This window comes from Trifolium pratense, linkage group LG1 (genome assembly GCF_020283565.1).
Source record: "Trifolium pratense cultivar HEN17-A07 linkage group LG1, ARS_RC_1.1, whole genome shotgun sequence".
Lineage (NCBI taxonomy): Eukaryota > Viridiplantae > Streptophyta > Magnoliopsida > Fabales > Fabaceae > Trifolium > Trifolium pratense.
This window is the reverse complement of record NC_060059.1, coordinates 26,613,203-26,635,525: the sequence shown is the minus strand read 5'-3', so window position 1 is coordinate 26,635,525 and position 22,323 is coordinate 26,613,203. Positions and strand designations below refer to the sequence as shown.

Sequence of the window (22,323 nt, the reverse complement as noted above, 5' to 3'; positions counted from 1 at the left end):
TTGATTATATGTTGGTTCCCAAAATATAACGAATTAATTCATATGGCTTAGTGGTGCTTCTAATAAGAAGTGTAACTAAAAGGTTAGGGGTTCAATTCCTACTAAGAAATTTTTTAGCATTTTTCTACTAACTTTTTTTAATAAAGACACAAAATAACCCTGAATTGATTATGTGTCAAAAAATGAAAAGGGGAAAATTAGGGATTTCATATGTACCTTCTTTTCTTATATAGTAGATGGTTCCCAAAATATAACAAATTAATTCATATGGCTTAGTGGTACTTCTAATAAGAAGTGTAACTAAAAAGTTAGGGGTTCAATTCCTACTAAGAAATTTTTTAGCATTTTTCTACTAACTTTTTTTAATAAAGACACAAAATAACCCTGAATTGATTATGTGTCAAAAAATGAAAAGGGGCAAATTAGGGATTTCATATGTACCTTCTTTTCTTATATAGTAGATGGTTCCCAAAATATAACAAATTAATTCATATGGCTTAGTGGTACTTCTAATAAGAAGTGTAACTAAAAGGTTAGGGGTTCAATTCCTACTAAGAAATTTTTTAACATTTTTCTACTAACTTTTTTTTATAAAGACACAAAATAACCCTGAATTGATTATGTGTCAAAAAATGAAAAGGGGCAAATTAGGGATTTCATATGTACCTTCTTTTCTTATATAGTAGATAACAAATTAATTCATATGACTTAGTGGTACTTCTAATAAGAAGTGTAACTAAAAGGTTAGGGGTTCAATTCCTACTAAGAAATTTTTTAGCATTTTTCTACTAACTTTTTTTAATAAAGACACAAAATAACCCTGAATTGATTATGTGTCAAAAAATGAAAAGGGGCAAATTAGGGATTTCATATGTACCTTCTTTTCTTATATAGTAGATTCATATGGCTTAGTGGTACTTCTAATAAGAAGTGTAACTAAAAGGTTAGGGGTTCAATTCCTACTAAGAAATTTTTTAGCATTTTTCTACTAACTTTTTTTAATAAAGACACAAAATAACTCTGAATTGATTATGAGTCAAAAAATGAAAAGGGGCAAATTAGGGATTTCATATGTACCTTCTTTTCTTATATAGAGTAGATAAAGACACAGAATAACCCTGAATTGATTATGTGTCAAAAAATGAAAAGGGGCAAAATAGGGATTTCATATGTACCTTCTTTTCTTATATAGTAGATAAAAAAGAAAAAATAAATAAACACTTCCCCTTTCTTCTTTTAACTTAACTCATGTTGATTATATGTTGGTTCCCAAAATATAACAAATTAATTCATATGGCTTAGTGGTACTTCTAATAAGTAGTGTAACTAAAAGGTTAAGGGTTCAATTCCTACTAAGAAATTTTTTAGCATTTTTCTACTAACTTTTTTTAATAAAGACACAAAATAACCCTGAATTGATTATGTGTCAAAAAATGAAAAGGGGCAAATTAGGGATTTCATATGTACCTTCTTTTCTTATATAGTAGATTCTACTAACTTTTTTTAATAAAGACACAAAATAACCCTGAATTGATTATGTGTCAAAAAATGAAAAGGGGCAAATTAGGGATTTCATATGTACCTTCTTTTCTTATATAGAGTAGATAAAGACACAAAATAACCCTGAATTGATTTTGTGTCAAAAAATGAAAAGGGGCAAATTAGGGATTTCATATGTACCTTCTTTTCTTATATAGTAGATAAAGACACAAAATAACCCTAAATTGATTATGTGTCAAAAAATGAAAAGGGGCAAATTAGGGATTTCATATGTACCTTCTTTTCTTATATAGTAGATAAAAAAGAAAAAATAAATAAACACTTCCCCTTTCTTCTTTTAACTTAACTCATGTTGATTATATGTTGGTTCCCAAAATATAACAAATTAATTCATATGGCTTAGTGGTACTTCTAATAAGAAGTGTAACTAAAAGGTTAAGGGTTCAATTCCTACTAAGAAATTTTTTAGCATTTTTCTACTAACTTTTTTTAATAAAGACACAAAATAACCCTGAATTGATTATGTGTCAAAAAATGAAAAGGGGCAAATTAGGGATTTCATATGTATCTTCTTTTCTTATATAGTAGATTTTATTTACATATTCAGTTTTTTAGGGGGTTTGTATTGGATTAGAATTTTAAAGAATTTTAAAATAATTTTTTTAATAAAAAAATTAGGTGGTATTCAATCAAGATTTTTACAGAGTCTAAATAAATCTAGTAATATTCAATTAAGACAAACATGATTTTTTTTTTTGCTATACCAAACTCTAGGAGCTCTTTTCAAGCCATATAATGCTTTTCTGAGCTTGAGTAATGTTACACCGCTTAATAACGCTTCAACGAATACAAATTTTACAAAATCCACCGTTGGATTGAAAGTTTATATCATTTAGATCATCCATGTTCAATTTTACAAAAATCTAAAATCGTTTGATATATTATTGAGACCGATCAAGATTAACGCTTTATGTGTTTTTATTGAATACCGTTAAGCTTGATCAATCTCAATAACATATCAAATGATTTTAGATTTTTATAGAATTGAACATGAATGATCTATATGATATAAACTTTCAATCCAACGGTGGATTTTGTAAAATTTGTATTCGTTGAAGCGTTATTGAGCGGCGTAACATTACTCAAATGTTACACCGGTGTAATTTGATCCCTCCCCTTTATTATATATTTATTTATTTATTATACGGTTCAAATAGTTCTAAAACGGTCGAACCGATTGAACCGGTTGAACCATGAACCGAATGCCACAACGGTTCGACATCCGGTCCGGTTTTTAAAACATTGGCTTCAGTGTCTTCTAGGTCATTTATTTGAACTTTTGAAGAATTATTTTGTTTTCATTCCCATTGTAACAGCCCAGGCCCCACCACCTTAGGTGGTCTCGGCACTGCCACCTCACGATCTTCTCTACCCCCTCACTAGTAGAGTTTTTGCCTTTCGTGGGAATCGAACCACGTACCCTGGGATTCAAGTATGTGTTCAATTCATTCCCACTATCAATTGAGCTACTAGCAGGCGAAACAGTTGTAACAACAACAGTAGCACGCGCGAAACAAACTGCGTTTGGTGTATTCAAGAAGACCCTTGAGGGGCTCACTGATACCAATTATTGTGTAAAATGGTGTTCTCTATTAATTCACATAAAGCATTATACCTTATATAGGCATATACAAAGTAAGCTTACAAGGAAGATAAAAGTGAGAAACAAGTTAACCAAGCTTGTAGGCAATACAACAATATAATAATTACTTATAATTAATAATAATCACATGGTGGTGTTTGCATGAATAAAACTTAGTATCTGCTGAACGAAGCTTGCTATATCTTCTGCTGTTTGACCTAAAGTTTTGAACTTTCTCTTGTCACTACCCCAGGTTTGACTCTTAATAGAATCTATCATTTTCCATTTACAATATCTACGAATTAAAACTTTTCCGTTTACATTGTCGATCTGACAAATAATGCATTTTATTTCTCGATCTTTCTGGTTAGATTACATGTCCACGTCATCGTCTGCCAAGGTATGCTTCACATGGATGTAATCTAGTGTTGGTTTCTGGCATCTATGATATACTCCAAGGTGTTCCGCAATTTGATAAAGTCATTATGTATACTAGGGTAAACCCGTGCACGGGTTCGATTAAAATACATAATTAAAATATTTTTATAAATTAAAAATAATAATTGTGATAAGTATAATTACACATTCGATTAAAATATATTGTTAAATACTTTTTACGATATGATTATATTCAATATTATATATGTTTAAAAATAAAAAAAGTTGTTATCAAAATTAAAATAATTTTTATTGAAATGATGTATCATATTGTATTTTAATTTGTGTCATCGTATAAAATCTTAGTTTTCATTATATGAGTTGCAATTTTAGTCACAAATCACTTTGCTTTTTTATTTTTAATGTATCCCTTATTTATTTATTTTTAATAAGAGTTGGAGGTCATAGATACTTATACTTGGTGAAAATATTGCTCATGAGTGATGTTGAACTAAGAAGTATGGTGGTTTTGACATTTTTTATCACGTGATCTCGTGTTCTGAAAATTACCTATCAAATAGTAACATTACTGCTTACTCCCTTCTATACAATTTAAGATGCCAAATAACTTATCTACTTACCTCCCTCTCGTTCTTATCAATTATTCACTTAGTGAAATTTTATCCCGATTTTATTAGTCTCGATTTTTTTTGTCTATTGTTTGTTTTTTTTTTACTATGAGGTTTTTCTCCGCTCATTTTGCTTTGAATTTTTTTATTTAATAATCTTTATTCGGATTTAAACATAAGAAGGTTATTTAAAAAAAAAATTGTTTAATATTAACCTACATTGTAGATTTGTGTATATTAAGGACAATTAATATAATTTTTAGTGAATATCTGTTAATATTCATAAGTTTGAAGAGGTGCATTATATTTTATTCTAATAGTGTAATAGCATGAGAACTTAATTTTCTTTTTATGCATCGTGGTAGTATAGTCGCAACTTGCTTTGCTTTCTTACTTTTTTTTTTCTTACCGTTGTTTTTTTTACTTTTGTATATTAGATGTAGTCATGCTTGCCTTGTGCTGATATATTGACTTTGTTGAGCTGAGTTTTATTTATTATTAAAATTTATTCTAAATTTTTTTTTTTGATCATTTTTTTTCATTTGTGCAATTTTTCAACTACTTTTTTTCCTATACTATTAATAAAAAAATGTAAATAATTGATATTTTAATAAAATAAAAATAGTTTGTAACTTACGACTTGGACCAATACATACACCATTTTCCAATCAGCAACATATCATTCTTCATAACACTGGTAACGATTGAAAATCATGAAATTGCAATGAATATTAGTGTTAATGGTGAGGTTGTCCATAAAACCATATGTCTTCATCTATGTGTTCATATATAAAAATAACAAATATGTAAATTTAAAAACACAATGGATAAAAAGTTGGTAAAAGGTGATCTACTTACTTGTTGACATTGTTTTAAGTGTAGCTGATAAGTTAAGAAATTATTCAAGGGATTGACAAAACTCACTTAAGTTCCCCTTCAAATCTTCCTCATATTCTGAACATGTTTTTGAGATAAAAAAAATAGGAAAATAAGCAAAAAATACCACTTGAAAGATACAATTGAAAATAATAGATTCATGAATCCATGATTACATACGAACAAAAATAAAACTTTAGTTACATAGGTAAGAAATCAATTCATCATTTTTAACACCTACCCATCTGGTGATTCCAAATCAACAGATTTATCTGTTCCATTGTTATCTTTGAACAATTTGAACCTTAACAAAGTAAGAAAAATGGACATGGATATTAAAAATAGAATAAGCTTTAAACTTGAAAACACACCAAAATAAAACCTACAATATAAATAGTTGAATACCAAAACATGTATGAATCTTCTTGCAAAAGTCTCAATATATATATATGATAAAATCTCCATGCTAGCTAGTATCTATATATACTTACTATGTCTATGGTTTCTTAATTTTATGAACGTATATGTTTATTATTGGAATTCTTTGAGTCACGTAGCATAATAACTTCCCTAATTATATTTATTGACCTTATGTATTCATTTCATAAGGTTTGGGTAGATTGATTTTCCGTATTCTTTTTAATTAAATAAACCCGTGCAACCCGTGCGTTGCACGGGTTTGATTAAAAAACACGTTTAAAATATTTTTTTAAATAAAATATAATAACTACGATAAGTATAAATACATATAATTAAATTTAATATTAGTCATGAGAAATGTTGAAATAAGCTCATGTTATAAAATGTGATTCATATATGTTAGTTTTATCTTTTTCATCTTTTGATCTCATTCCTTGAAAGTACATACCAAATAGCATAGCTTCTTACTCTCCTCTATGCAATTCAAGATCTTTCATATTTAACTAAATTTTAGTTCTTGTGTTGATATATCGACTTCTTTTAGAGGTTTTTTTTTTTAGTAATTTGCTTAATTCTTTCTTTCTTTTTTTGTTTAGATTTTTTTCTTTTGTTTAATTATGTCCCTCGTTTTTCTTGTTGTTTAGTTGGTCTTTTAATCATTTAATAATATTTAATTGCGAATTTGTTTTTAGTTTGGTTTAAGAACTTTCAATAATGACTTTCAAAGTACTCCAAAATAGAAATGAGAGAAAGAAACAAAAAAAAATATTGATTATTGGATATAAAAAAGAGTGAGTGAAATTAAATAAATCTCCAACATTGATTTATGATTCATCTTTTGTGGTTTTTGTCTTTCATCCTTTGGTCTTTATTGTAAAATTACGCACAACTTGACGGAACTATTAACTTTACTCCTCTATGTAATTTAAGGTTTCTCATATTTATTGAAATCTATGGTCATCCATAAACAAATTAGTATTCTTCATCTTTTAATTGAAATTGAAATACTACTTCAAATTGTGACTGATGCTTCCTGCCAAGTTTTTCCAAATGACTTCAAAGCCTTCCTGTTGATGAGGATACAAAGTTTCTCTCACTTCAGGAATTAGGTCCCAAACTGTGCCTTTTTTATGACAGATATTAGCATCTAAATTACCATCGGAAACATTGACGCGAGACTGAGAGCAATCCAAGTGTAAGGAATTTTCAGAATCCTCCGATGAAGCTCTTTTTTCGTACCCTTCATATGGATATTTATCCCTCTGTGTCATGCGCAATACAAGTATGCAAAAGTCAGAACAAAATACAAAATAAAGCATGATGCCAATATATGAATCTCACAACAAGAAAATTAGTGAAACAATATATCACCATAGATTGAGATATATCAAATTGAAATACTACTTCATCTTTCTGTATTTCTCTTGAGATATATCACCTACACATTGTAGACAATATAGTATTTAAAAATGAATTGAAACACATATTTATATTTCTAAATTATTTGGATTGCCCTCCTTTGATTGAATGTCTCCAACATCAATATACATACCATCAGTCTATATAAATTTTAAGGCACTACAAAATCAATAAATAGAAGTCTCTTTTATATCCTCTTCAACTTATTCACATGAAAAATTAAATATATTCTCATTAATCAACATAAGAATATAAGAAACAACTAAGCTAAAACATTAGACTAATAAAATAATACACAAAAAAGAAGATTTTTCTAGTAACAAACATTATATCAATAAAAAAGGATGGTTACATGACTGCCATCAGAGTTAAATACACATCCTGTTTGTTTCCTTCACATGAAAAAATAGTCATATTCATATTAATCGATATCGATATAAGTAAATAAGAAAGGATGCTTAAAAATTAGAGTAACAAATTATACCATATCGCTAAAATAGGAAGCCTTAAATATTTGTTGAATCTGCAGATTGTCCCACATTCTAGCAATGCACACTTTTATACTACTTTCATTTGTCGCATTGTCGAGGTTATTGATCTTCAGCTCCTGTTGGCCTGTAAGGAAAACAAACCAAGATTGTATATGTATAAAGGGTTAAGTCTTATGTAAGTGGAAATATTGCATGTGAAGAGCATAGGTGTATGAAATGTAAGAACAATATGCTTACTTATTGACATTACTTTGAGAAGCAGACATGATGTGGTAACTCTCTTAGTTGTGTAATTAAAATATTTCTTGGGTGTGAAAGGTGATGAGTATAGGAGGAATGAACACATTTATATAGGAACCAATTAATGTATGTTATGAATATAGGAAGAGTTAGGCTTGTTCAAAAAAAGAATATAGGAAGAGTGTTAGGATGTGACCCAAAAAAAAAAACGAAGAGTTTGGCTATAGAGAGTCACACATGCAGTGGTTATAAATATTAATTACTTGGAGTTACATGATAAAGTAAATGGGGGAATGATTAAGTGGAAGTTACATAATAAAGTAGATGAGAGAAAGACAAAAGAGCCACAATTGATATGTTGTTATACGGACCACCAAAATGTTATATATCTTTTATTGTCAATAAAAAAGAATTCAATAATAGAAAAAAATAATCTTTTAGATCATCATAATAATTAAAGAACTCAATAGTAGGAAAAAAAAATAGTTCAGAAAAGGAATTTGTGTTGTAGATCATAATAAATAAAATAAATAAATAGTTGAAAATAAATTTATAAAATGTTATAATTTCAAACAATAAATAAATATAAAATAATTGAACAAATAAAAAAAATTACATTTAATTATTTTAAATTTTGCATGAAATTTTTTTTGAGGTGCCACATCATCATCATATGAAAAGTAAAAAAAAAGTAGTATAAATTTTTTATTAGTGAAACAAACAAATTATTTATTTTAGATTTTGCATTAGAACACTATTGAGTATGTAAATAGTTATGCAATGCAACATGATGAGTAAAAAAGAAGAGTATTCCGTATAAATTTTTTATGGATTTGGTAGCCATAATTTGTAAGAAGGTTTTTTTTATGATAATTGTAAGAAGTTATATAGTGATAATTTGATATATTGATAATTAAAATGATTTAATTAAAGGAGATGATGAAAAAGTTTTTTAATAGAGATTGTAAACTTTTCTTATAGAGTGCCACATCATCAAAATACTTGATGATTGTGAGGAACTCAGCATTCCTTTTACTTGTAAATAAAAGATATCTTCTTATTTTCAAGGTGATTCTCTTTTGTTTATTTATTTTTTTTTACCTTTTTGGTTTGTAATTTGATTAATTTCAAGTTGAACTTATATTCTTTCTTATTTTGGATAGGGTATTGCATTGCATGTTGTTTCTGTTTCCTGATGAGGTAATTGCTTGCTGGTTGGTACAAATGGAAAACTAATTAAGCTGATGAGTTAAGATGTGGATCATGAGAATCACTTGAGAGGCTGCATTGTTGTATAATCATTTTTGTAGAAAAATCTTTTTTAATTTGATATAGGAATTTCTTTTGTTACTTGAACTAGTTAGGAACCCGTGCAACGCACGGGCGATGACGATTGTATTATCCGATTAAATACAATACTTAGACAACTGGTTGTTAATATTACACAACCATATAAAAAACACATATAATAATATTATTGTTATTATTGTTAATATCATCCAGAAAACGCACGGGAAAAAAAATTGTTTATATGATATGATTTTATATTTTGTTAAGTCCATAGATTCGGATAACTTGAAATTCATTCCCTTCAGCATCCATATGGGACACTCCCCGTGTTTTGTGTCACTAAACTTTCACTTTTAAAACCTACAATTTCTTCTATACAAAATTATTTTCATAGATTGGAATAACTTGAAATTTCTTCCCATCAGCATCCATATGGGATACTCCCCGTGTTTTGTGTCAATAAACTTTCACTTTTAAAACCTATAATTTCTTCTATACAAATTTGTCTCCATATATTAGGATAACTTGAAATTCATTCCCTTCAGCATCCATATGGGACATTCCCTGTGTTTTGTGTCAATAAACTTTCACTTTTAAAACCTACAATTTCCTCTATACAAAATTGTTTCCATAGATTGGGACAACTTGAAATTTCTTCCTTTCAGCATCCATATGTGACACTCCCCGTGTTTTGCGTCAATAAAGTTTCACTTTTAAAACCTACAATTTCTTCTATACAAAATTGTTTTCATAGATTGGGATAACTTGAAATTTCTTCCCATCAGCATCCACATGGGATACTCCCCGTGTTTTGTGTCAATAAACTTTCACTTTTAAAACCTATAATTTCTTCTATACAAATTTGTCTCCATATATTAGGATAACTTGAAATTCATTCCCTTCAGCATCCATATGGGACATTCCCTGTGTTTTGTGTCAATAAACTTTCACTTTTAAAACCTACAATTTCCTCTATACAAAATTGTTTCCATAGATTGGGACAACTTGAAATTTCTTCCTTTCAGCATCCATATGTGACACTCCCCGTGTTTTGCGTCAATAAAGTTTCACTTTTAAAACCTACAATTTCTTCTATACAAAATTGTTTTCATAGATTGGGATAACTTGAAATTTCTTCCCATCAGCATCCATATGGGATACTCCCCGTGTTTTGTGTCAATAAACTTTCACTTTTAAAACCTATAATTTCTTCTATACAAATTTGTCTCCATATATTAGGATAACTTGAAATTCATTCCCTTCAGCATCCATATGAGACATTCCCCGTGTTTTGTGTCAATAAACTTTCACTTTTAAAACCTACAATTTCCTCTATACAAAATTGTTTCCATAGATTGGGACAACTTGAAATTCCTTCCATTCAGCATCCATATGTGACACTCCCCGTGTTTTGCGTCAATAAAGTTTAACTTTTAAAACCTACAATTTCTTCTATACAAAATTATTTTCATAGATTGGGATAACTTGAAATTTCTTCCCTTCAGCATCCATATGTGACACTCCCCGTGTTTTGCGTCAATAAAGTTTCACTTTTAAAACCTACAATTTCTACTATACAAATTTGTTTCCATAGTTTGGAATAACTTGAAATTTCTTCCTTTCAGCATACATATCGGACACTCCCCGTGTTTTGTGTCAATAAACTTTCACTTTTAAAACCTATAATTTCTTCTATACAAAATCGTATTCATAGATTGGGATAACTTGAAATTCTTTCCCTTCAGCATCCATATGGGACACTCCCCATGTTTTGTGTCAATAAACTTTCACTTTTAAAACCTACAATTTCTTCTATACAAAATTGTTTCCATAGTTTGGGATAACTTGAAATTCATTCCCTTTAGCATCCATATGGGACACTCCCCGTGTTTTGTGTCAATAAACTTTCACTTTTAAAACCTACAATTTCCTCTATACAAAATTGTTTCCATAAATTGGGATAACTTGAAATTCATTCCCTTCAGCATGCATATGTGACACTCCCTGTGTTTTGTGTCAATAAACTTCACTTTTAAAACCTACAATTTCTTCTATACAAAATTGTCTCCATAGATTAGGATAACTTGAAATTTATTCCATTCAGCATCCATATCGGACACTCCTCGTGTTTTTTGTCAATAAACTTTCACTTTTAAAACCTACAATTTCTTCTATACAAAATTGTTTCCATAGATTGGGATAACTTGAAATTTCTTCACTTCACTTTTAGGAAAAGACTTGAAACAACCTTAAAATATACTTACATAATCTTTTCCAGTCAACAATTCCACTGTATAAGTTGCACTAAAAATTGAAAAAAAATTGTACACCTCAACAGATTAGCAACCAAGATGTTTACATAACTAAATTGAGAACAAAGTAGCCATACAACAGAAGTGTCGTCAAGAATAGCTAAATAATCAGTTTCTATGCAAAGCTCTTCATTAGCTAACCCTTCCCAGTTTGAGTTGTTTTCTATTATGGTCATTGACTTGGCAACCTCCTTCTCGATTAGTGTGGATAACTCTGAGGGAAAATTCCAGGGAATTATATTTGGTAGTATCTTATGACCAGCCTCAAGATCAAAAGGTAGTGAGCCATATACTATCTGCACTTTCTTGTCTGGACAGAGAAGAAAGAAATCACAAGTTTCACCAAGCCATTCCAATGGAAAAAATCAGCATACTATCTATTGAAAAAGTTTATAAGATAAAGAAAATTCCATCACTCAAGTCTCAACTCATGAATATAAGTTGAAGTTCAGTTTTTTTGACCCAAAAATGAATGTGTTAAAAAATGATTGGGAGAAGAATATAACATAATACCAAGGGGGTGGTTTAATTTCATTTATTCAATACTTAATATCATCTCACAGAAAAGAAACCATAAAAACCAAAAATCATACTTAAGAGTTAGCATCATCATAATCACAACAAACACGTGAAACTGAAATATAAAGTAAATTGGTCCAAACACCTATAAAATGACCAAGGCTCAATACATTTTATCAATACATTTTATCAATAGAAGCCTTGTCACAATGAAAGGTTTCCATTGTAGACCATGTATAAATAAACTCAGCCTTGACCAAAGTTCCACATTATAAATAAACTATACCACTCAAGCTAAGTAATTAAACTACTCTCTCCAAAATGGAGCTTTGAACGAAGTTCCAAATAGATGCATATTTAATTCCTTTTTAAGAACTTAGTGAGCATACTACCCTAAATATATACCACTTCTAATTTATATACACTTCCAATATATAGAGAAAAGGGAAAAGAACAAACACACCTAAATCTATGCCTAACAACAGTATGGAAGTTTTTCCATTGATTCGAATAACAAATATATACCACTTCTAATTTATATACACTACCAATGACCATCCAAAATAGTACCAATAACTCGATAAATTAAATATAAAAAACAAAACCCCTCCTTCATGTATGAAACTAACATTCTCTATTGTAGAGGTAAAACATTAAAAAGGGATGGTCAAGATAGTTCTAATAATATTTTGATATATATAACAAAGGAAGATATGTACATGAGAAAGAATAATATAAAAGGGAGATAATTAGTTCAACAATAGTCTCATGCTCGAGAGTTTTTTCATGAAACAAAAAACAAAATTTTCTCGGTTGAGAAAACCAAACTTTTAAAGCAGCCTTCTTTTTCATTAAGACTAAAAAAAATCTGCATTACCTCAATTTGTAAACAAAATAGATGAACTTCATATTTTCTGAGCATCTTAGGAATCATAGGTATGTCATTTTGCTGCAATGAAAACATAAACACAATAAGCAAAGAAGAAGAATGAACATAAGAATCAAAATAGCAACTAAACATCAAAATTTAGAATTTTTTTTAGCCTACCATTCATTGTTAAAATAATAAAAAAAAAAATAGAACTATTTGATTTTCAAAGAGACCATTCTATTTGTACGGCTATGATAAGAACTCATTTATGTGTCCATCAAAACCAGCACTATATAAAAGTGTTATTGATGGAGATTGTTTCGTTATCATGAAGTTGGTAATTTAAAGAAATTGAAGGAAAACAAAGGAACTCAATAAATAAGAAAATGAAGCTCAACCTGACCAGCAGCAACATCAACAATGGCATGAGCTCTCACACTCTCTGCAACTGTACTTACAACAGCAAAAGGAGCTTCTACATGCACACATGAAATGTTTTTATATGGAATATTTTAGGGCAATAAATTTCTAGATGCAAAAGAAAATGAATCAATATATGTTAACTTTCCTGTCTAAAACCATAGGTCCAAAGCAACATCTAGTAATATAAAGAAGGCAACTATAAAATATGATAATCAAGGACTCACTTCATGTCTTTTCTTCCCATTCATGCTCTGGACAATAACTTTGTTAAGTGAAGTCAACTGCAGACCGGGTAAAGCCTGCAAGTATAAAACAAATTTATCAAGATTGCGCAATCCAAAGCCTTTAAAACAGAAGTTTCAGGTGAATTTAGCTTGCAAACAAAATGTATATCGATTCTTGAAATATAATACAGTCCCAAATTTTCTACAACTGAGGCGGCTGCATGCTGCATCTAAGAGTTTAGTTCCATGAGACTGAATAACATGGCCTGAAATGAAGTGACTCACTCTACTTAACACAGGGCAGCAGTGCAAGAAAAACAATTGCTCTAAAGTTAAAAATAATTAAAAATTATATCAGGTAGATGAGAAACAAAAACTATATTTTAAAGTAGTAATCTGAGAGTGAGAAACAATGCCATCATGTTGACCAAAATTAAATGATAAATTTGGAGCACTATACACCTTCACATGTAACACATTGAACTGGAAAATTAAAACTTTAAATTAAAACAACACAAAGAAGCTATATATAAGTTGTGTTTAAGACAGAGTAAATAAGCTTACCTAATATAATCATCATGAGGCACGAAAACTGCATTTAGAGGACCAAAGTAGCCAAATAGTCTACAAATCTTTTGGCCTGCAAAGTGCAAATAGAGTATTACAGTTGATTTCATACAGATTTTGCAAAAATTTAAATAAATCATATAAAAAAATATGATGAAGAAGACACCATTTTTATAAAGTACCCGAAAGTTGGTGATGTAAAAGCTAACAAATTATCTATTTTCACTAATTCTTTCACTAATTGCATACAAATGATGGTATAGAAAAACACCAAAAAATAAAAACACAAAGCCATTGTTTTTTCATATTGAGACATTTCCTCAAACACTTTGAGTGCTCACTTTCACAATCAAATGAGAGTTTTCAAATACAATGAAAGCTATGTAGCTTACCAACTCTCATTAAAGTAAGGAATTCAAAGGATGACAATGATTCTTTCTATCTAAATCAAACTAAAGTAATTAAAAGTATCAAATTATAAAAGATCACTCAAACAATAGATCAATTCCATTGAAAATCCATAAGTTTTCAAATATCAAATCAAATATAAGATAAAAGCACAAAAGTAAGACCACAAAGCCATAAGTTTTTCGTATTGAAACATATTCACAAAAAACTAAAATAATACATAACTCAGAAGGGGAAAATTGAAAATTCAAAGTTCAGAAAACTTACCCAATCAAACTCTAATTGTGAACCTGAACAAACAATAAAAACTTGCAAGAAAAAAAAATCAAAATTAGAATATGAAATCAAATCATGAACTTCCAGATTGACGAATCCTAAATTATCGTTACCTGAAAATTGCGATGGAAGTGTGAATCTGTGAGGAAAATAACACATTAACTAATCATTAATAATGGAAGTTAATCTGTACCAAAGTGAAAACAAAGAGAGAAAAAAATTGTTATCTAGATTCTGGGAGATGAAGCAGAGAAATGGACGCAGAGAGATTGGCATGTATTGAATGAAGGTAGAAGAGGGAGAGAGATTGTGTGTGCAAATAGAGATGCCACAAAAGACATTTTGAGGGGGATTTGAAATTTGAATTTGAAACCTAGATCAGTGAAAGGAGCTTGCAGCAGAGAAAGGAGCAACAGGTTTGTTACCCAAATGAAGAAAATCACTCGCATGCTGAAAACGACAACACGACAACAGCTTGCTTATGAGTTCTGACCATTTTTTGTTTGTTTGCCATCCTTGGGCTTATTGGACTGGGCTGGGTAAAAAAGTTTGGCCCAGCTAGCAAAGAGATGAAAGGGGGGAAACGAAATTCAAACTGATGGCCAGAAGAAGCAAAGTATTTGTGATCTTGTCCAGCTAGGATTTCTTCTGCAGCATTGTGTGATTGACACATGGCAAAACTTACCCTATAGCTGTGTTGAATGTGTGTAGTTAGAATGATGTTGCATGATTATGCTAAACATCACAACTTCAACAAATAGATGTTGAAGTTATAATGATTTAATGGTTTGATCCCCCTATGACTTAATTCGTTATCAATCGGCAAAGAATATATGAAAATAAAATGAAAGCGTGAATTGTAGTTCCTGTTTAAGGAGAAAAGGAAGGTTAACAGAGAGAAAGCGTTAGTAAAGTAACATCTTTTAATTCATATGAATCCAAACTATAGAACGCATAAAAGAAAACATTGAATTGAAATAAACCCTAAATCATAATCCTAAAATAGTAATATATATCCATATAAATCCTTAAACCTAAGCGCGTTCACCACGAATACGGCGTGCAAGTTGAACATCTTTCGGCATGATCGTCACCCTCTTAGCATGAATTGCGCACAAATTGGTATCCTCAAACAATCCAACCAAATAAGCCTCAGCAGCTTCCTGAAGAGCAAGAACAGCATGGCTCTGGAATCGCAGATCAGTCTTGAAATCTTGAGCAATCTCACGAACAAGACGCTGGAAAGGAAGCTTACGGATCAAAAGTTCGGTACTCTTCTGGTATTTACGAATCTCACGAAGAGCAACGGTTCCAGGACGATAACGATGTGGCTTCTTGACTCCACCAGTAGTAGGAGCAGATTTTCTAGCAGCTTTGGTGGCGAGTTGCTTCCTTGGAGCCTTGCCACCGGTGGATTTGCGAGCGGTTTGCTTAGTACGAGCCATTAAATCGGAATTGGAGAAGGAAGAAGATTGAGAAAGCGGAGAAGGAAGAAGATTAATTAGGTTTTCCAAGTATGTTATTGCAAGGAAGAAACTCTAATGAGGAATGAGGAATAAGAATGAACAGAAGTGTTTATATAGGGGTGGATTAATTATGATTAGGTCGGTTTAATTTGGGATGAGAGAGATTTTGAATGCATCAACGGTCATGATCATTTTTTTAATAAGAAATATTAATTGTGATCCGTGTGCTTGTTTCTTATTGGTTGATTTTGATGAGTTGCGGATTGCCAGCTAGGATAGTTTTTGATCAGCGTATTTTTTTTTTCAATATTAATTGTGATATGTATTTTTTTTTTTCAATCAGCATATTTTATTGCTTATATAAAAAAATCTGGATATTTTATTTACAAATTCAGTTTTTTTTTTTGTACAAAATTCAGTTTTTTAATTATATATTACTAAAAAATTATTACTATAAGAAAATTATTACTCCTTAAAAAACTAGGGTTATTAAGACCTTAGAAAACTAGGGTCAAGACCTATCAACATATTATTATCATCTCTGTTTCTTTTTTCTTTTTTTGATAACTCTCTATTTCTTTTTTTACAAAAGTTCATCACTTGACATATTTTTCCAAAAGTTTAATAATTGACTATGTAATCTTCAATGGTTATTAATTTATCTATTAACTTTAAATTAAAGATTAAATAGTCGAATTACTGATTATAAAGTGTGTCACTTGCTTTGGCGCTTCTGTAGAGGACATCTTCCAACATGGTATCATCGGTTACAAAGACATGTGTAGCATTCTTTGAGTCGTCCTACATGCAATTATGAGGGGAGTGTTTGCATGTTTTTTTCAACTGCATAACAGCCTGCGGTAGTTGTGACTTGTGAGGCAGCATGTTTTAATATCTGCGTTACATAATAGTTTACATCAACAACAATTGGTAGTGGATAAATTGTTCTCCATTAGTCGCACTGAGGATTATGTAACAGTGGGGAAGATTGCTACATTACTTTGGTATTTGGCACTATCGTAATGATAAGGTATGGAAACATACGATGTGGTCGCCAGCCAACTGAGATCTAAAGGATGACTTTTGATATGTGGACTAAATAGTTCTTAATTCATGATTTGCAACAAAATCCAATGGCTACTATGGCTCTTAATGATGGAAAATGACAAAAACCCACAGCTGGTTGGTTAAAATGTACTCCATTGATCCGTCCAAATTATAAGAAATTTTTTTTTACATTTATTAAGAAAAGGAAAATATGATAATTTGAAGTTTGACTTTTTTGTGTTTTTATTGAAATAAGTTTTATAGAAAGATGTAAAAAGAATTTTATTAGCTATTGATTATAGAAAAAATAAGAGAAAAAGAGTAAAAGTTAATTTTTTTTACTTATAATTTGGGACAATATATTTTTTTTTCTTATAAAAATTGGGACGGATGGAGTCACGTTGATGTGTGGTTTTTTGCTGAGGCTAGTGTGACTTTGACGAGTGCTTGTTTCCGTAATCATATAGCTAAGGTTGACAAGTTGGCGGCAACCGATACTTCCAACTTTAGAAGGGGAAGCTTGGTCTCTTTTGCTTGCTATGGAAGATGCTATAGATTTAGAGGCTTTGATAAAGTTCTATTTGAAATTGATTCTGAATTATCGGTGGAAACTGGAAACAATCGTTTGAAGTATAGAGAAAATTTGAAATTTAGTTTAATCGATGCTAGTATTTTGAATATTATGTCATTTTTTGGTAAACTTTGAAGATAAATTATTAGGAGATAAATAAATTTAGTTTTTCATATACTTGCGAAAACGACCAATTTTTGACATTTAATTTCTATAAATTTGAGTTAATACTCTTTTGTATTAATTTTTTTTATTAATGTGAATTAATTTTGTTTTTGGGTAAAAAAACAAATATTTTTAAACCAAAAAACTATTTTGTGGGTATAATTGATGTAGTTGAAAATTTGATTAATGTTCAATCTTCTGTTTATAGAGCATTAATCCTTATAGTTGAAAATTCGATTAATGCTCCTCAAAAGAGTACTGAATATGTGTTTATAAAGTAGAGGCAATCCTCACCTTATAAGCCGGTTTTGTAAGGATGAGTTAGGCCCAATACCAATTTGAAGATGGTATCAGAGCTTCTCCGTGATTCGTTGGACCACTTGTTATCAGGTTTCCGCTATCGGGCTACCCACCGTTTATATCCACGCACCAAGCTCAATAATACTGGGCGTAAGGGAGTGTGTTAAGAATCCCACATCGATTGCGATATGTGTTTATAAAGTAGAGGGAATATTCACCTTATATTCTAAGAATTACTACCCTACAAAAGATGAAACATGTCTAATTCCAGACTAATACCTCCAAAGTTAGACACTTCTGACAAGTCAAAACACAAACATGGTACGTACGGGACACGTTGACTTTGCACATCAAAGTCATCCATGTACTTGCAAGCTTATTTAAATTCTGAATCTGATGGAAACAAATTCAAGATTTTGTCTCCTACACTTTCTGCATTGACTTTTTTATTTACCACAACACAAGTGATGGAGCAAGAGAGCAAGTGACTAAAAAAGTTATGAAATATGAATCTCTCAAAAATAGTTTAACCATGTATTTTTATTAATTTTAGTAAAAAATAAATATTATATTAACAAAAAATACAAAATAAATATAATATTTTTATTATTTATTTTGTACTATATAAATTGGTGATTTGCATTCCCTCTTGTGACTCCAGTATATATAGTTAACTTTTGCTGTTAAAAATATTGTAAGAAAGAGGTTTCTAGTATGGAAAATCCAATTGACATTGGATGAATGAAGAGGCGGTGTAATTATCTATATATTATTATATCATCATTAAATTAAATATAAAGACAAGAGTATAGGTATCATACAAATACAACAATATATATAATAACTTATTAATTTCTTTTTTTGACACATATAATAGCTTATTAATAATAATCACATGGTGGTGGTGTTTGCATGAATAAAACTTAGTATCTGCTGAACGGAGCTTGCTATATCTTCTGCTGTGAACCTTGTATCACTAGCTACCTGCATGTACACACACATTACAAAACTAAATTAATAATATATACCATATCTCAAGATTTTGGTTTATGATTTTGATGATTTAAGTGGGTTAATTAAATTACTACACCTCCTCCACCTTAAAATAATCTACCACGGACACATACACAAACATACAGCAGACACTGACACGTCGATAACAATAGTAATTTGAGAAAATGTCACAATTCAATATAATTATAAGTGTCAGTATCATATACCGGAACACGCCTAATCCAAAGGTGTCGGTACTACATACTAATCTACCTAGCTATTTTACAATTTCATAAGAATTAAAAAAAAGTATATAAATAAAATATTATGTTTGTACAATTTCATAGAATACCGTAGTATTTTATTTATACATTATCCTTATTGTTGTATTTACCAAAATTACTCTAAAAATTTTAAAATGCATTATGAAAAATATTAAATTGAACATGGTGTATGAATAAAATACATACCTTAACATTGAATGAATAAAGAACCGTTTGTTCAATGGTGGTGATGTTGGTGTGAAGGATAATAAGCTGCATATCTTCAAGAGCAGCAATGATCTTGATCAACTGTCCTGGCCTTCTCTTTGATAGGATTTTAATCATTGCATCAAATCCAAGAAGTTTCACTTCTACATCAGCCAAACATGACTTACTCTCTGCTGTTTCTTCTTCTAGTCCAGTTTCTATCTCAACTAGCTTCATCTGATCATTTGTTGGTAAATTAGTTGCTGGAAAAAATGGAGCTGAATCCTCAACTTGTTTTGATTGTGCTTCTCCTAGTAATCTCCTTCTCTTTTGTGATTCTAAACATTGAAGAAGTTGTTCCAATTCCCTCACAAACTCTATTGCTCCCCCAATTATTGAAGCTTGATCACCCTATAATATTGTAATGTCAAATATTATCAAAAAGAAAGAATTCTTTTTTTAAGCAAAAGGAAAAATATATAGATTAAATAAAAAATAAAAAAGTACGAAAAATTGTGGGGCATAAGACAAATATATTGACCCGGTAAGTTCACATAAAAGTGTAGTCCAACCATCACGAGTGAACCAACCCTAATCAATTCTAACAAACAAACAAACAAACACTCATCACGAGTACAACCGGCGTACGGATACGAAACCAAGTTGCATAAGATAAAGTGATATGATTGAACATCTGCGATCATCAACTAGAGAAAATAGAGTATTAAAATGTCATCACATGACTTTAAAACTTGATTTGTTAACAAGATGTTAAATTTTAGACAACTCAACCATGTTAATATCACATTAGATATGAGACTCTTAACATCTAATAACTGTACGATAAACTCATATTCAGATCATATCACATCTTAATTAATTGCATACCCTTTGGACTTATAAACTCGTATTCAAATCATATCATATCAGATGTGAAATTCTTAACATCTAGTAACTGTACGATGATTCTTAATTAATTGCGTACCCTTTGGACGTATGAACCAGGCATGAGAGATCTAAGGACACGAAGATGCTCATTCATTTGCTTCCTTCGATTCCTTTCAACTGCGATGTGAGTCATTCTTTGACTCTCAACTTCTTCACTTGTCTTAACACTTCTTGGTCTCTTCCTCTTCTTATTGTTCTCTTGTACTACTTGCACCGAAACGTTGTTGTTCTCCTCAGAAACTCGATTTATTTCTTCGTACTGATCTTGTTGACGATCATCTCTTGATTCATTTTCTCCTATCCCATCACCACCACTAAAAATCAAGTTTTCATTTTCCATCTTGTTGTTCAAGACAGGAAACTTCATGAAATATACCGGATCAGATTCTTCCCGGTTTAAAGCTGCAAACTGCATCACATCTGCAAAACTCATTTTATCAAAAGAATTATTTGCACCATAAAAACCTCCAGCAGTTTGTGTTTGAGGCATGTAATTATCCACCACCATCCCGTTGTTTTCGCCCGAAGTTTCGCCAACTCGATACTTCATAAGTTGTTCATATTGTTGTTGATCTTGTGTGTAGTCAAGTGTGTTGAAACCTGGTGTCTGCAACGATTCAAAATTGGGGCAAAACAACATGGTGATTGATATATGAGGTTATGATAGATGAAAAAGATATAACATATATTTGAGTGGAGATAATGAAATTAAGATATATATAAAAAAAGAATGCTATGCTATATATGTTTGTACCGTATAGTCGTTATCTTTCTCCATTATTTAGTAGTTGACTTTAATAGAAAGAAACCCTAAAACAACCTCACTTCATGCAAGACAAAATGCCCCACACCAATTTGTTTCTTCAGGGCCCTCCACCCTAAACACAAGATATAATAATTTACATATGTTATGTTAGAAAATTACGGATTCAGATTCCCTGTTGTAAATGCTTCATGTAGTTTTCAATTTGGACCGTTGATAATAGATTGGACGGACAAGATTGAAAATTGTGTATTTTGTATGTAAATAATTTCATTTGTTAATTTTAGATCGAACGACTCAGATTAATTACAACATTTACCAAGCACAAATATATTTCATAGAGATTTTTTTTCTCTTTCATTCATGCACCAACTTCGCTAGACATGAAAACAAAATATAAAATATTATGATGGCTGCGGTTAAAACTTTTATCATGTGATAAACATAAAATATCGAATAATGATATTAGAACAGAAAAAAACGTTACCATAGAAGACACTGAATTTTTTTTTAAGTCTGACAAGTAACTTCATGAAGAAGATAATTATCAAATTTTGATGAGATATTATTTTGATCAATATTTGAAAATTATTTCTCTAAAATAAATGAGCTACAATATAATCAAATAACAAGATATAGAATAAGAAACCTTATTAGGAAGGAGACAAAGGTGAAAGAAAGTCAAATAGGGTCTAGAATTGTAGAACAAAATCATGAAAGGCTTTGTACCCCACAATAGTAGACCAACAGAAGAGGAAGATGGAAATAAGTGTTTTTATCGAAAATGTTAAGGAAGTGATGATTTATGTGTGTGTATATAATATGGGGGAGCTAAGGTTGAGATTTTGACTTGTTTGTGGTCACAGAAAATGACACAAAGAGAGCCTGAAGATTATATTAAATTTCCACCTCACACTTTCACCTCTTTTTATTAATGTTGTCACAAGCTTATTATACCAACGCTCTTAGGCTTACTTTACCGCCATGTTTTCATGAATCATGAGATTTACGTTCAACATTTTACACTTTAATTCATTTCTTATATCTAAGATTTTCAAAAACTTTGAATTTTCAATTGGACTCACATTCAGGTAACACATACCACGTGATCATAT

General features: G+C 30.3%; 2 protein-coding genes across 6 annotated transcripts; both read right to left on the bottom strand.

Annotated features, from left to right (window-relative positions):
• Nucleotides 1–10,965: 10,965 nt before the first annotated feature.
• Nucleotides 10,966–16,108, bottom strand: LOC123902239 (histone H3.3-like). Of its 4 annotated transcripts, XR_006807518.1 has the most exons (8): nucleotides 14,599–15,200; nucleotides 14,477–14,517; nucleotides 13,799–13,874; nucleotides 13,424–13,500; nucleotides 13,235–13,309; nucleotides 12,986–13,062; nucleotides 12,594–12,665; nucleotides 10,966–11,507 (listed from the first exon to the last, which is right to left on the bottom strand). XR_006807518.1 is itself a non-coding variant. In XM_045951908.1 (7 exons), the coding sequence occupies exon 1, from the start codon at nucleotides 15,928–15,930 to the stop codon at nucleotides 15,520–15,522; it is 411 nt and encodes a 136-aa protein (XP_045807864.1). In that variant the 5' UTR covers nucleotides 15,931–16,046; the 3' UTR covers nucleotides 10,966–11,507; nucleotides 12,594–12,665; nucleotides 12,986–13,062; nucleotides 13,235–13,309; nucleotides 13,799–13,874; nucleotides 14,477–14,517; nucleotides 14,599–15,519. The 4 variants fall into 4 exon arrangements, 1 of the variants encoding a protein (XP_045807864.1); XR_006807516.1 differs by having other exon boundaries at nucleotides 13,235–13,500; nucleotides 14,599–16,108; XR_006807517.1 differs by having other exon boundaries at nucleotides 13,235–13,520.
• Nucleotides 16,109–18,792: 2,684 nt separating this feature from the next.
• Nucleotides 18,793–22,011, bottom strand: LOC123902238 (transcription factor FAMA). 2 transcript variants are annotated; one of them, XM_045951906.1, is made up of 5 exons: nucleotides 21,858–22,011; nucleotides 21,200–21,323; nucleotides 20,483–21,052; nucleotides 19,498–19,908; nucleotides 18,793–19,018 (listed from the first exon to the last, which is right to left on the bottom strand). In XM_045951906.1, exons 2-5 carry the CDS (start codon nucleotides 21,221–21,223, stop codon nucleotides 18,926–18,928), a joined length of 1,098 nt encoding a protein of 365 aa, XP_045807862.1. In that variant the 5' UTR covers nucleotides 21,224–21,323; nucleotides 21,858–22,011; the 3' UTR covers nucleotides 18,793–18,925. The 2 variants fall into 2 exon arrangements, with proteins under 2 accessions (XP_045807862.1, XP_045807863.1); XM_045951907.1 differs by having other exon boundaries at nucleotides 21,938–21,992.
• Between the last annotated feature and the right edge of the window lie 312 nt (nucleotides 22,012–22,323).